We start from the raw sequence: 13,375 nt of genomic DNA, 5'->3' as shown, positions 1-13,375 counted from the left end.
ATATTTCTATCCCAGGATCCTCTCTTGATTTCCTATATTTGGGCCAGCAAAATTATGCAATTTATAGCCAGATCATTAAGGGAATAGAGAAGCGTCTTTCCCCAAACTCATAATCCAAATCAAAGGCTGACCTCAGAAAAGGCCCTTAGACACATTGTCCTGTGCATTCTCCACAGACCAGGCTTCTTCTGCATATGCTAGCAAGTGCTTTCTTTATTCTCTTTTCCCCTGAGTCTCCATATCTTGTTGTTCAAGAAGGAAGGAAATCAGCATACACTTTAAACAAATACATATATGGAGCAAGATGCTATTATATATATAGCAGAGTTAAGAGACAGAGAGAAATCAAACCATACAAGCAGGATCAGCAGAATTTGCTGACAAAAACCTGATATTACAGGGAACCAAAGACTTGTCTGTATCTGGGTGCTTTGGCACAACTTTCCACTCTTGCTGTATGAAGTTATTATTCTGGGCAGAAAGTGAAGATCTACTATTTCTACAGGCAATAAAACAAGTACTTAAAAAATCAGGACGTCAGGAAATAAAAAGTTCACGGACAGAACAGACACATTTCCAAATTCCAAGAGAGATGGAAAATGAAATAAAATAACTTGCATTGTCAATTTATAATTCCTTTCTGGCAACAAGAGGGATGCCTAGGGAGTTCAGAGAAGCTAAGAGAACTATAATATTCATACTATATTTAAAAATGGATCAAGGCTAAAAACCAACTCAGTATTGTGCAATCTTTTATCCTAATGCAGCATAACAGCTAAGGACTATTATTTCTTTATAAACGCCATCTTAACTTCAAGAAGTGGGCTTTCTATGTGATTAAAAGGGGAGCTGTTCAGAGAGAGCATACCTGAAGCAGTGAAAAAGCTGTTAAATAGTGTGGCTACTGAAGAATAGAAGCTATCGATCATTTCAGAGATTTTAAAAACTGTAACCAGCTGCACATATATTTGTTTTTAGCATGAGCTGTAAGGTTCCAGTGAATAAGATGCAGATTTTTTCCCCCCTCTTCCTAATTGCAAAGGGGGATTGTACTCAGAGGGCCACTCTTTACCAATTCATGGCTGCTAACTAGGTAGTCAGAGAAAATACTGTTTGGGATTTATATCAGAAAGGCCATTTGAGAGGTGTTTATCCAGCATACTTTCATTCATGGTGTTCCGGTTTTCAATATTTAAACTGACTGTTAGCACTTGTATCCACAGTAACCTTATCCCTCCACGTCTGCCACCTGGGCAAATACTTTGCCTTTTATATTTCAAAAGTTCCATCTAGATCTGCTCTTTGGATCAAAAAATTTTCCAAGAATTATTATCCAGTCAAAGGCTTTCAACACAAATCTAGAGCAGGTATGGTACATCTTGCAAATTTAACCCACTGCTGTTCCCATCAATAACGCTCTTAAATAATTTGGTTTCTAATATTTCAATAAAATACTGCATAAGGTAATACTAATAAACACCTGAAACAGGAGATTTCAGTTAAGCCATGGATTGTATGTACAGCAAGGGTATATGCCATCAGTTTCATCAGCACCAGCCAGTCTAAAACAAACACAGTGTATTGTTGCATGGAGATTTTATCCCATATGCACAGTAATTGGAGCTTAATGAGGGACAGCAAAACATACAGAATATAATATGTTCCATAGCGAATAAAATGTTTGAAATGTTTAATGTAGTGTTTTAAAGTCTACAGAAGTAAATTATTTGGGGAGTAAAGTAGCATTTGTATTACTTGTTTTCCTGAAAATGTATTTCAGTCCGGAGTGAACTAAGAAGACCAGAGACCAGGTGTGAATTTCATTATGTGACCTTGTCACATACGATGATTAGAAGGTTGTTGTTCAATCAACTACGCTGATGTGGAATAAAACCATAGTTAAGACAAGGCAGTTTGCTTTGTCTGCACCGGGCCTTTACTTTTCTTTCAGTAGCTGAAGAATATATTGTTTTTCCCATTGAAAGTCAAGAACATCAAACTTTCTTAGAATTGAACCTGTGCTTAGACCCATGTAAGACACTCGGGCAGAGTTTTTGGAGGGGACCTCTGATGCACAGTGCTCAGCTTCTAAAAGATAATGACAAGAGTGTTTCTAACTGAATATATTAATTTTTAATTGTCTAAAGTTATCATCTGAAGTGTTATCCTTTTATCTTTTCTAACTCTATAACCCAGTTTCTGAAATGCAAATGCAAACCAGAAGCATGTTTGGATGTAGAAGTACTTTAGAGTAATAACATAATTCTAATGTTCCAGATGAACAATACTAGCTAGACAAGTGTAAATCACTGCTGAATGAGAAGGCAGTTTGGGGGTCTCATCATTGTATTAAACAACCATTGGGCTAAGGTTGTAAAATTGTTAAGCAATGCAACATTAGAAAAATAAAAACAAGTTTTGTTTATAGCTGCTGTTTCTTTGAAATGTGTGCTTGTGCATATTCAAATCTCAGAAGACTGAATGAGGAAGGAATTTTGAGGGAAAAAATTAGCAGAGAAACTTGTGATTGAAGGCATATGAACTGAGGCTGAAGAGGTCCTGTAACTCTCCAGTTCTTTATTTCTGAGCATGTGGAATTTTTCACCTTAGTGAATTACCTTTTTGTGCAATGTGTACACACGTGTGCACGTGAGCACGTGTGTGAATAGGCAGAACAGACAGCACATTGTGAAGGGCAGGCAGAATGAACAGCATGTGATAAAGGCTTCATGGGTTTCATTGCTTTTGTCATTAAAAAGTTTAAAACTGATGCTGGGACGTTGGTACCATAAAAAATATATGGGCATGGGGTATGGGAAAAGGAAATATTTTCACCAATGTGTGGGAAAACAGGAGATCTCTAAAGTGAAGGAGAGAAAGTTTAGGTATCCAGGACATTTAGAAGCGGTCAGGCAAACTCTGTATCAGGAATGGCTTGCTTGCATGGCAATTCTGGTACATCATATGCTAGAACAGCTTTTAAAAGGTAGCTGTAGTTTTACTACCAAAATTAAGCTTGTTTCCTTTGTTGAAATTTTAATTATTTTTGATGGAAGGAAAGCTTCTCATCTATGTGATGAGAGGCAGAATGGGTTGTACAGTGCATCTGTTTCTTTACTGGTTTCCCTTAAATATTTTGTTCACCTCCCCACTGCACAGCTACTTCATTTGGCTTTATTCTCTTCCCATTATATCCCATTGCGACACTCCGTGCACTTCCTCATTTTCTCTCCACCAGACTTGGTACTGATGACAGAAACTATCCGTTGCTAGTAACATCATCATCCATTTCTTTCTTGGATAAGGCATTAGTTGTACGGTAAAAGGTTGATGACAAAGAGATCAGGAATCTGGAAATCTATATGGAGGGTGAATCCTGTGATCTGAAATTGGTACTGTACATGTATTTTATTTGTTCTCTAATAATTAATTCATTCTCCAGGAGTTCTCAATGATGGTTGCTAAAGGATCTAGTTTCTTAAGACTCTTCATCAAACATCACCTAACCTAGATGATTTGGATATTTTAAATAACCAAGTACTCTTTTTTCTGCTTGCAGTATGATTGCTCTCTCTCTCTTTTTCTCCTTCTCTCTCTAAAATCACAGTGGTCTTCATTAACACTGTATTTCACTAATTCTCGAACTTTGTTCTTTAAGCTAAAACACAATGACTCATCTGACTTCTAGCTGTGGTCATAACTTTCTTAATATTCCTTTCACAGCTATAGCATATTGATAAAACCTTTTCTGAATGTATTCTGCAGGCACAGCTAATGAAATGTCATTTTCTCTCCTAATGTTTTCCTTATTGTGTTTTGGTTATTTACCTGTTCTTTCATGATATATTCTCTCTTTTCTTTATTTTAGATTGTTTCAGTTTGTTCATCTGCATTAACACTTGTTCATATAACTACCTGAGCTTTTGTTACATCTCCCAGTCTTCCTTCGTAAAGGATAACAGGTCCAAGAATCTTATGCTCATTTCCAGTTATCTGTTAGTCCCCATTAATCTTTACTGATAACTCCTTCAGAATCCCACGATGTAATTATCTGTAATCAAGCTCCTCTGTACTGCTGTGTCCTTCAAACATCTTTAACTTAGTCAGGGAAGTCTGTCATTGCTTGCAATTAATTTATCTATTGGACCAGATTCCATTTAATTGTTTCTTCTTGGACAATATTGTTCTAAAACAGTAATATACACAGCTGTATATTGTTTTCCTTTAAAAAATTATTTTACTTTAGTTTATTTTTAAATTTTATTTTGAATTTCCATATGAAATAACTGAGAGTAAGCTGTAACTTTCTATTACATACAGGCCACTGGTTTTAAGTCTACCATTGCCTTCCATTGCAAAGTTTTCCATTATTTACGTACAATGTAAATACAATTATAAACTGATGTCGTTTGAATCTTCGGTTTTTCACACTGGAGAGTAAAAACTCTTAGACTTTCCGCCTCTCTTAACCTTCAAACTTTGTTACTTTTAACGAACTTTACATACTGTCATGTTTTCCGTATCTTTCATAATTTATGAAGAATAGCATTATACACATAATTCTACACAGAAACATTTCTAATTCTTGAAGATTTAGCATCGCCCTTTTTGGTAACAAAAGCAGCTGAAAGGTTTTGGCCTTAAATAAACGCATAGCAAGAACGCTGTATGAACATTACATCTCTTGTTTTATCAGTTATTAAAATGTCATTCTTTATTATATCATCATTAGAATTTTCACCTGCTTTATCAATGTAACTTTCAGATGAAATATTTGCTACTACTTTCTCATAAAGTTGTATTTAGGACCAACAGACAATTCCTCACATATGTAGTCTCAGAATACAGTTCATCAGTGTGTTTGCACTGACATGAAGGCCAGTCTCTGCACTAGGTGGGCTTTTAGCTCAATCACAACACTTCACATTAACATTTAACATATTGTTAGAACAGATGGGACTAATTCTAGTCGTCAAGTACCATACTTACAGACATGTACCATGAAATAGTTTCACTTTTAGTGGTGACTGTACGTGTAACAGCTTTCAACATCTGGATTTGGCCCTCTGTTCTTAGTGAGGGTAAGACTGAGCCCAATACATTGACATGTACATTGGACAAGGTCTTTTCTCTCAGACTGCTATAGAGTGAGCTTTCTAAGGAGGTGCATATACACTGGATGTCACTAACATGAATGGCAGAGGTGAGCAGAAGGGCGTTCCATTGCATATACTGGCACCTGGACTGTCTATCAAGTGCACAGCCTAAGGTCCTGCCTGTGTGCCTGACATGTACAGCCTTGTATGGAGCAAAATTTCAGTAGACATGGCCAAATACTCCAGAACAACCAGAGAAACCCTCACCTAAAGGTTAACTTAGCAGAACCTAGCAGACATGCAAATGGACCCATCCCTGATTATACCTTCAAGATACAACCGTCAAGACAGGTTTAGAGGAAAACATACTCCCTCTGACTCTCAATGAATCCACCATACCCAGGATGCCTTAATGAAGTCAACAGTCTGTTTGGAGATGGGTTCCTTATGAATCAATTGTTCAAGTGAAATACACAAAAATTCTGTCTTGTTTTTCTTTCCTCTGTTGAGCAATCATTACTGCCAAAATTTTCAAAAAGTCCTTTGTCAAGTGCAGGATCAGCCACCAGCCTGCAGTGCCTGTCTTTTTCACACACACACAACACACATTCCCACACCCATATATAGATATATAAATGTGAAACAGATTCCTCTTAAATCCCTTTCCACTGGGGAATGAGCATTGCCTCTCCAGATCTGCATGCACTCACACAGGATGATGAAGAATGGTCTGAGACCTCAAGACAGAAAGACAGTGCAAGCTATTATTTACACATATGATATTGAGGAGTACATTAATAAGCCCTTCCATCTCCCAAAAAGCTTGAGGAATACCGTGACAGAAGCATTAACTGGAGCATGTGGAATGGGATTATTTGTTAGACCTGCTGCTGTTGCAGGATTACAGACACAATCTTCATCTATGGCACCCACCTGAGCTCTACTTTGCAGGTTTTATAGTAAGAATCCCTACTAGGATGAAAAAGAGGATCTTGAAGCCTCAGGGCTGGATGCTCTGAGGTAGGAGAAAAAACATTAATAAAAATACTTATACTTGGTGTTTGTTTTTCAGTGAACCCTGGATGGATTCTAGCCCAAATTGAGCCATTAAAGTTTTTGTGTCTACATGATAGCTTAAGGAGACCTAGTAAAAAAAATCAAAACAGCCTAGACAGTGATTCAGCTGACCAGATGAATCTATTTTAATTTATCCTAAGATAAGCACCCTAATAGTTAGTCAGCCAGTCAGCTAAATTGCATTCTATGCTCCATTGGCTTTAATGGCTGATTAGGTGCTTCACTTAGTTACCCACAGATATGAATTTAGAGTCACCTGAGGTGCTGCAAATGTACATTCCCAGGAATCCAACTGAAGCTTCAGATGGGTATTGGTTTTCCATAGATCCTGTATCATATATTCCAGGCCTAAACAGATGTCTCAGACATCTCAAGTGATTCCAATACGTGGGCAACTGAACTGAGTCCTAAACAGCTACTGAGTGGTACATATGTAGATGTCTACATCTGAACTTTAACTCTATGTTTGGCTAACAGGTTTGACGAAGGGAAGAGGTGGTCTGTCTCAGAAGCCATGGTCACAAAGAGTTACCAAGGTGAAGGAAAGGAAGACTCAGAAGAGAGCAGAGTGACAAAGAGCCACGTTGCTCAGGGAAGAAGCAAGGGTCACACTGGCCCTGAGAGGAGCTCTACAGTTTTAGCGTCAAATTCTGTAGATCTGCCACAAAACTAAAAGCAAGTCCTGGAGTTTGCAAATGAGCTCCAGATGAGCAGGTTGAAACTCATGGGCATGTATGCTAAGATTTTACTACATGTACAGAAAATCTGAAACCACAGATTATTCCAGTATCACTGGGACTCATATTCCTCTACTCTGCTAAAAATATGGCTTGCTGCATATCACTGACTGCCAGTTTTAAGGTTGCCTTAAACAGTTCTTCATTTCTGGGTAAACTACACACAGATGATGCTCTCTAAATCGTCTTATGCTTCAGATGATGTATGAGTGCCCTGATGAGTCCGTGCAGTAGCCATTATGGGCCTAGAGAGCTCCGAGCCTGGATGTTGCAAAGGTCGATCTACTCTCCTAAACACATTAAGAGTTGTCTTCTGAAAGTCACCACAGACTAAAACCCTGGTCAAACATTGGCCTCTTTTTCATCATCTGCAGCACGGCTAATTTAAGAAAGGTGTTGGCAGACTGTCTCACTCTTTCAGGCTTTCATCTAATGCCCAAATCATCAATCTCTGCACCACATATTTTTGGATAAAAGCTGTGGTGGTCTCTACAAGGCCAGGACTTGGAGCCAATGCACACAGAGAATTTCTTTCAGGTGCATTTCATTCTAAAGAAATAAAATTGCTTCTGTCTTTGTACTTGATACAGAGTTTAAGATCCTCCAGAGAGATTAAAGGCAAGAAGAATTATTGGGTATTCCAGGACAGCAAATCCCAGGAATGACACCTGAGAGAGGACAGTCTCCAGATAAACTTCAGCTGACTAATAAACCTGCAGACCTAGTAAAAAATGGAGGAAAAGAAAAAAAGAGAGAGAGGAAGGGAGAAAGAAAAGTCAAAATTTAACCAAAAACTAAATCCAAAGCAGGCAGCTAAGAGGAACTGAGAAGGTAGTCCATGCCTAGCACTATGAAACCAGTTAAATACTTGTGCAGGTAAGTTTGCAGGATGAATACAAATACGGAAAACTATTAGAAGGAAAAGAAATGTATTTGCAACTAAGATACTAGGTGGAACCACAAGACATCTGTATTCAGTTCCTAGACATGTCACCAGCTCTGTGTGACCTACAACATTTAAGATTCATTTCAGCTGCATAAGCATCAGAACTCTAGAGGCATCTGAGATGCTCGGTGGTATCCCACCTGGACTCCAGCTGCTAATCATGAAGGGTCTGTCTGTCTATGGTCCTCAGTACTATCTGTCAGCCCCATCTGCATCTCCTGGATTCCCTACAGTATCTCAATTGGTACTACATACCTATGTTTAAGCAACTGAATTGATCTGTTAAACATTATAATAATAGCTACTTTAAGAACTAGTGCCTCTTATCTCAAATGCATAAGCAGCTTTAAATTCCAGCCTGCAGTCACTCTATGCCTCAGTTTCTCAACAGTGAAAACGAGAGAATTTTTTAAAAAAAGTACTTTGGCAATAGTTAGATCCTCAGACAATGCAAGCCTTTTAAGTACTTGAAGGGGTAGAGGTGCATTCTGTAAGTTCACAGCAGCAATGAAACTCTAGTGTCTAATGCCAGTTCAGGTTATTAACTGGTACTAGTGAACAATATTTTGGAATGTCAGAAAATATAATAAAATGCTTCATATTTTTCTGTTAACCTGGTCCCTGTTTCTCTCATACAGTGTTTTATAAAGCTTTTAAGAGATATTATCTTCATCAAATTGCAATATTAAGCAAGTGATAAAATTTTAGAATATATTAAATGATTAGAACTACCTATAAATAGATAGTCATATGCAGTCCTTAATCAGAAATAGTCCCCACTGGGCAGTGATTTGACTGAACTGTTTTTTCCTCTGTGAATCCAGACTGGAGTCTTTGATGAAGCTCCAGAGCTGTAGAAAGCTGCATGCAAGGATCTAGTGACTTCGCACATTTGTGTATTTTCATCTGTTTCTCTGCAATTTAACTTTTTTTTTTCTCAGCATACTGAGTTAGGTAGGCCTGCAAATCTGCATAAAAATTGTAGCTTGTCCCAGGGATATACGTGGCACCTATGCATCAAAAGGGTTCACAGATTCATTAGGTTTCCTTATTGCTTATATTTAGTTTATATACTGCAAATTACGACTGATCTAATTGTTTCCTTGCACTTCAGAATTAGTTTAACTGCAAAACAGCTTTTACATTATGAAACTGCAGTATCATCTGCATCTTCAAATACAGAATATCTCTGCACAAAGTCACTACAAATTTTTACATCTGAAGGACTGCAGCCAATTACACAACAAATAATCAAAGTTAATAATGACTGCATATATATACACACACATATTCAAGTATAATTCTACTCCTACAAGCACACATGAACCAAGTCTTAGGACTGATTTTGCCTTGGGCCTACTAAATATTATGCAAGTGTAGCTCCTGCACGACACTAATAGTAGGTCGGAATTGCACTTGCTATGCGTGCAAATACGCTGTAAGTAGAAAGTAGTTCATGAAAACACAACTAATTTTTTAATACTATGTTTCAACTGATTTTTAATTATATTGATGAACTATGGAAAAAATATTCATACTGTAAAGTTAATAGGAAATAGGCTGTTTCTTACTATAAAGTCCATACACTTCAGGTGACATAAACAAATCTTCCTAATTCTAAGCATAGTCTAGTTAATAACTCTCCTAGTGCCCAAAGAGGGCTAAACACAAGGAGTTAATTTCTATGACCTAATGAATGATGAACCGTGAAATCTTTTTATCTGAAAAACACCTTTTTATTAGAATGCTAATTAAATTAATAGAATTTTGCTGTTGAGAGTAGTATGAATAGGACATATTTGTTCTCAGATGTAGGTTATTCCATGGACATTAATTATATCATTGTGATATTCCCTCTCCTGAACATCTAGTAAGACCTGTACTACTAAATCATACTTAATAGGAGTGTGATGGTTGTTGCTTAGGCAACAGAATGAATAAATGCAGGTCAGAATGTGCTTCCAGAAAAAACAAAAGCAGGAATATGCTACAGAATAAAGAACAAATATGTCTAACTGTTTTTTACTGCATTGAAGTATTAGATTTGTTCAATGTAAAGTAGCTACCTATCTGAAACACTTAATTTAATAAGCTTGTAAAATATAGCTTAATATGTAAACCACTTTCATAAAGGTAAAGCAGTTCTCATATTAAGGAAGACTACAACATATTTAAGTTTGGAGTAATCTGAATTTTTTTCTTAGCATAGCAGGTCTTTCTTCTCTCATTTTCCTATATACTTTCCAAGTTTAATTTTCTCTTTAACATTTTGGCTAGAATGGAAAATATTTTTAAAAACACTCATTTAAATTTTCAGGAGACATTTTCCTTATATGATGCTTATACATTCAAAAGAAAAATATATCAAGAAATTGGTGTTTTCTGATAATTTTAATTTCCAATAAAATATGGGAACTATTCAATTTCTGGTACAAACAAAAACTTAAATATGTAACAGCATGATGAACAGTGTGAAATCAATAAATTAGGAATTAGTAAATTACTGAAATTATACGTGGTTTTTTTGTTACTAGGCAATTTTCCAGCTTTTTGCTTATCAGTGGATTTAAAAGTCTAATCTTCAATTCACATATGCACGCTACCCCAACTAATATTAAGAGTAATTATGTATTTTACCTGTGATATATATTTAAAAACAAACCACCTGAGAAAAGGCTTAAATTAAAATGACTGGAAAACAGCTAACACACAAGTGTGCAGGCATAACTTAATCTGCTTGATACATGAAAAGTTTGATTTGCGTATTGAGTGATAGAACCTCGTGTATAATTTGTATGTTTGCCTAAGTATACGAACAAGAGACACAGGAAATGGAAGTCTTATAAATTCCCCCAGAACGTGGTTGTGGCCCCTCCAAAGCCAGGGGATGACTGGAAACCCCTCCAGGGCAGTTTCTTTGGCTTCTCTGGTGCTCATCATTTACCTGTGGTAGGTGTACCCCTCTGCATTTGTTTGCCACCTACAGCCTCTTGTGAACAATTTCCCTCTGTAATCTCTTTAAGACTAAATGATCATCTACTTATGTAACTAACGCTACAACATATGTAAGAATATGTGGTCACATTTTGGGAAAGTGAGCTGGAAACGCATTTTGGAATTTTTTTTTTTTTACATTGCTGGGCAGGACACCCTTGCAGCTTTGTTTTAAAGAATATTTAAAGGCAAAGATTCTAGTGATTTTTACTGATATAAGCAAAAGATCACATGGCAGCCATGTAAAAACAGTAAGAAAGCTCTACACTATTATAATGTGGAAATGGCAGAGATCTGTGCCATAATTTTCCCATCAGTAACCCATAGGCATATAATGACATTGGCAAAAGAAATTAAATAGGAAAAACATGACTCGTGATGATTTTTGGGTCATGATACTCATGCTGTTTCACTTCTGTTTCTTATATGACAGGTGTAAGTTACGAAAAGTTAGAACTGTTCCAAGATGTACATGGTTACTAAAAATATCTTTAAAAAGGGGTGATCAATAATATTTTAAGCCCTAATACTTTATAAGAAATGTGGTCAGGATTTTTGCAAGAGGTTCAAGTAACGGGAATACTGAAGCAGGTAGAAAAGTGATTATATAACAACCTTACAAGTAAGCTTCTCTCTTTACTGTCAATATTCATTTCAACTGGAAGTTTGTGCATGACAGGTCTATGTTACTGTACACCACATGGCAATGCTGTAAATTCTGAAGTACCTAAAATTTTATTTCATTCATATGTTCCTGATACATGTCTAGAGTTAAAACATGAAAATGGAACTACTAAAAGGAATGCATTAATTTCTTCCCACACAGGGCATAAGTTTCAACAAGTGAATCCCTTAGCCTGATTATCCAAGATGCAAAAACATTTAACTGAGGCATCCAGAATCACTTGCAGAGGGAGCACATTTCATTAAATAATTTTCTGGTACTAAAAAACCTCCCAATGCAAGAATGGCATTGAATGTTATTTAATTATTATTACAATGATGTTAATCTTTAAATAAAAGTAATAATGTGGTGTATTGCAGATAGGGGTGTTTACAGCTTTTACATACTGTGAAAATCCTGCAATGGATTAAAAGAACCGTGCATTTTTCTTTTTTAATCTGAAGGGTGTTGAGGGGGAGAGAGAACCTTAATATTCAGTTTTTCTTTTACCATATTTCTGGCTAGAATATTTTGTAACGTGTACAATTTGGAAGTTTATACAAGGACAGTTTATATATTAATTTAGCTAGACACAGAAAAGTGAAACACTAAACAGATCTTAGTGCAATGCAGAATAGCTCTAAGGTTTTTATGAGCACATAAGAGACAGACAAAAAAGGCAGCTACAGTGTATATAGACAGCTATGCACGGACGATTTCTTACCATAAATTGCACATTGTCAAATCCATTAGCCAGCAAGTGGTTTTCATACTGAGGTAGCCCAATATTTTCCAACCATTGTCCCACTGTCTGGACAGGGCATCGGGGTCCTGTAGGAGGGTGAAGAGGGAGGCGTTTAAGCAACGAATAACCATCCACTGGATAATAGCGGTAGTCCTGGGCTGAGAGGTGGCATTGCCACATCGTGTTCCTGGGAAAGTTGGTATCAAAGGAGCCCGCCAGCTTGACAGATTAATGTTTTCAGCAAGCAGAAAAGTCAGAAGTAAAACATAGTTTACAGGGCAGTATATAGCGTAAGATCTGATCCTAGCTCTACATTTCTTAGTTATTAATCTTTACTACAGACCAGTACGTCATACGGTAGGAAAAAAAAAAAAAAAGCATATCAAGCTGTCAGCTAAGCTGTTCTCCGTTATATGTGATTGTTGGAATACTCCACAATGAGCAATGCACTGCCAGCAGCAAGAATTCTTTTTATCAAGTACTCCTACACTCATCAGTATGCAGCTCCATGCTTCTTGCTCCCCCTCGCTCTCTCCCCTTCATTACCCAGCCTAGGCTACACCTCGCATTTTCAATAATAGCCATCAGATAAGGCAGATTTTTTTTTTGTCTGCAAGCTGTAAGCCTGCTGCTGCTGCTTCCTCCTACACACCCATCCAAGCGTCAATCTTGAATGATGAGAGCAGTCAAAACAAATGCAGAAAATAGCAAGATTCAAAAGCAACCTAGAGCACTTAAATGTGAATAGAATCTTCATACCAGTTACACTTTACATATCTGTTGTAGATTTTTACGTTTCACAAGACATTAAGAAACGCAATACATAAACCATAGCCCATGGCATGGTTTACTATGTCTTCCCCTTTTGATACAAGATTGGTAGTGGTCTGGATCTCTGCTTATATAATAGCAAAACCCTTTAATGAATCGATAATGAATACATTTCACAGTTTCTCTCCTGTACTACAGCAAAAGACATAAACGGCACAACAATTTTAGTCGAAGTAATTAGATTATCTGCATGATTTCTTCAACCGTAAAATATTATAAGACACATGAAAACCTTCATGCCAACATATAATAATTCAACTTGAAAAGGTCACCATTTAAATGAAT

The 13,375-nt window shown here is 36.8% G+C and overlaps 1 protein-coding gene across 8 annotated transcripts in view; it reads right to left on the bottom strand.

Moving 5' to 3' along the window:
* ANKS1B (ankyrin repeat and sterile alpha motif domain containing 1B) overlaps window positions 1-13,375 on the bottom strand; it is a 450,718-nt gene that overhangs the window by 190,873 nt on the left and 246,470 nt on the right. For 7 of the 8 annotated variants that reach the window (XM_075080262.1, XM_075080270.1, XM_075080279.1 and 4 more), the window contains exon 15: window positions 12,239-12,345. In XM_075080262.1, the coding sequence (XP_074936363.1) occupies window positions 12,239-12,345 (107 nt within the window). Of the gene's footprint in view, window positions 1-12,238; window positions 12,762-13,375 lie in introns of those variants that run through there. The other variant, XM_075080295.1, reaches the window with a different exon arrangement.

This window comes from Phalacrocorax aristotelis, chromosome 1 (assembly GCF_949628215.1).
Source record: "Phalacrocorax aristotelis chromosome 1, bGulAri2.1, whole genome shotgun sequence".
Lineage (NCBI taxonomy): Eukaryota > Metazoa > Chordata > Aves > Suliformes > Phalacrocoracidae > Phalacrocorax > Phalacrocorax aristotelis.
The sequence above is the reverse complement of the archived record's forward strand: the minus strand, read 5'-3'. Positions and strand labels throughout refer to the sequence as shown.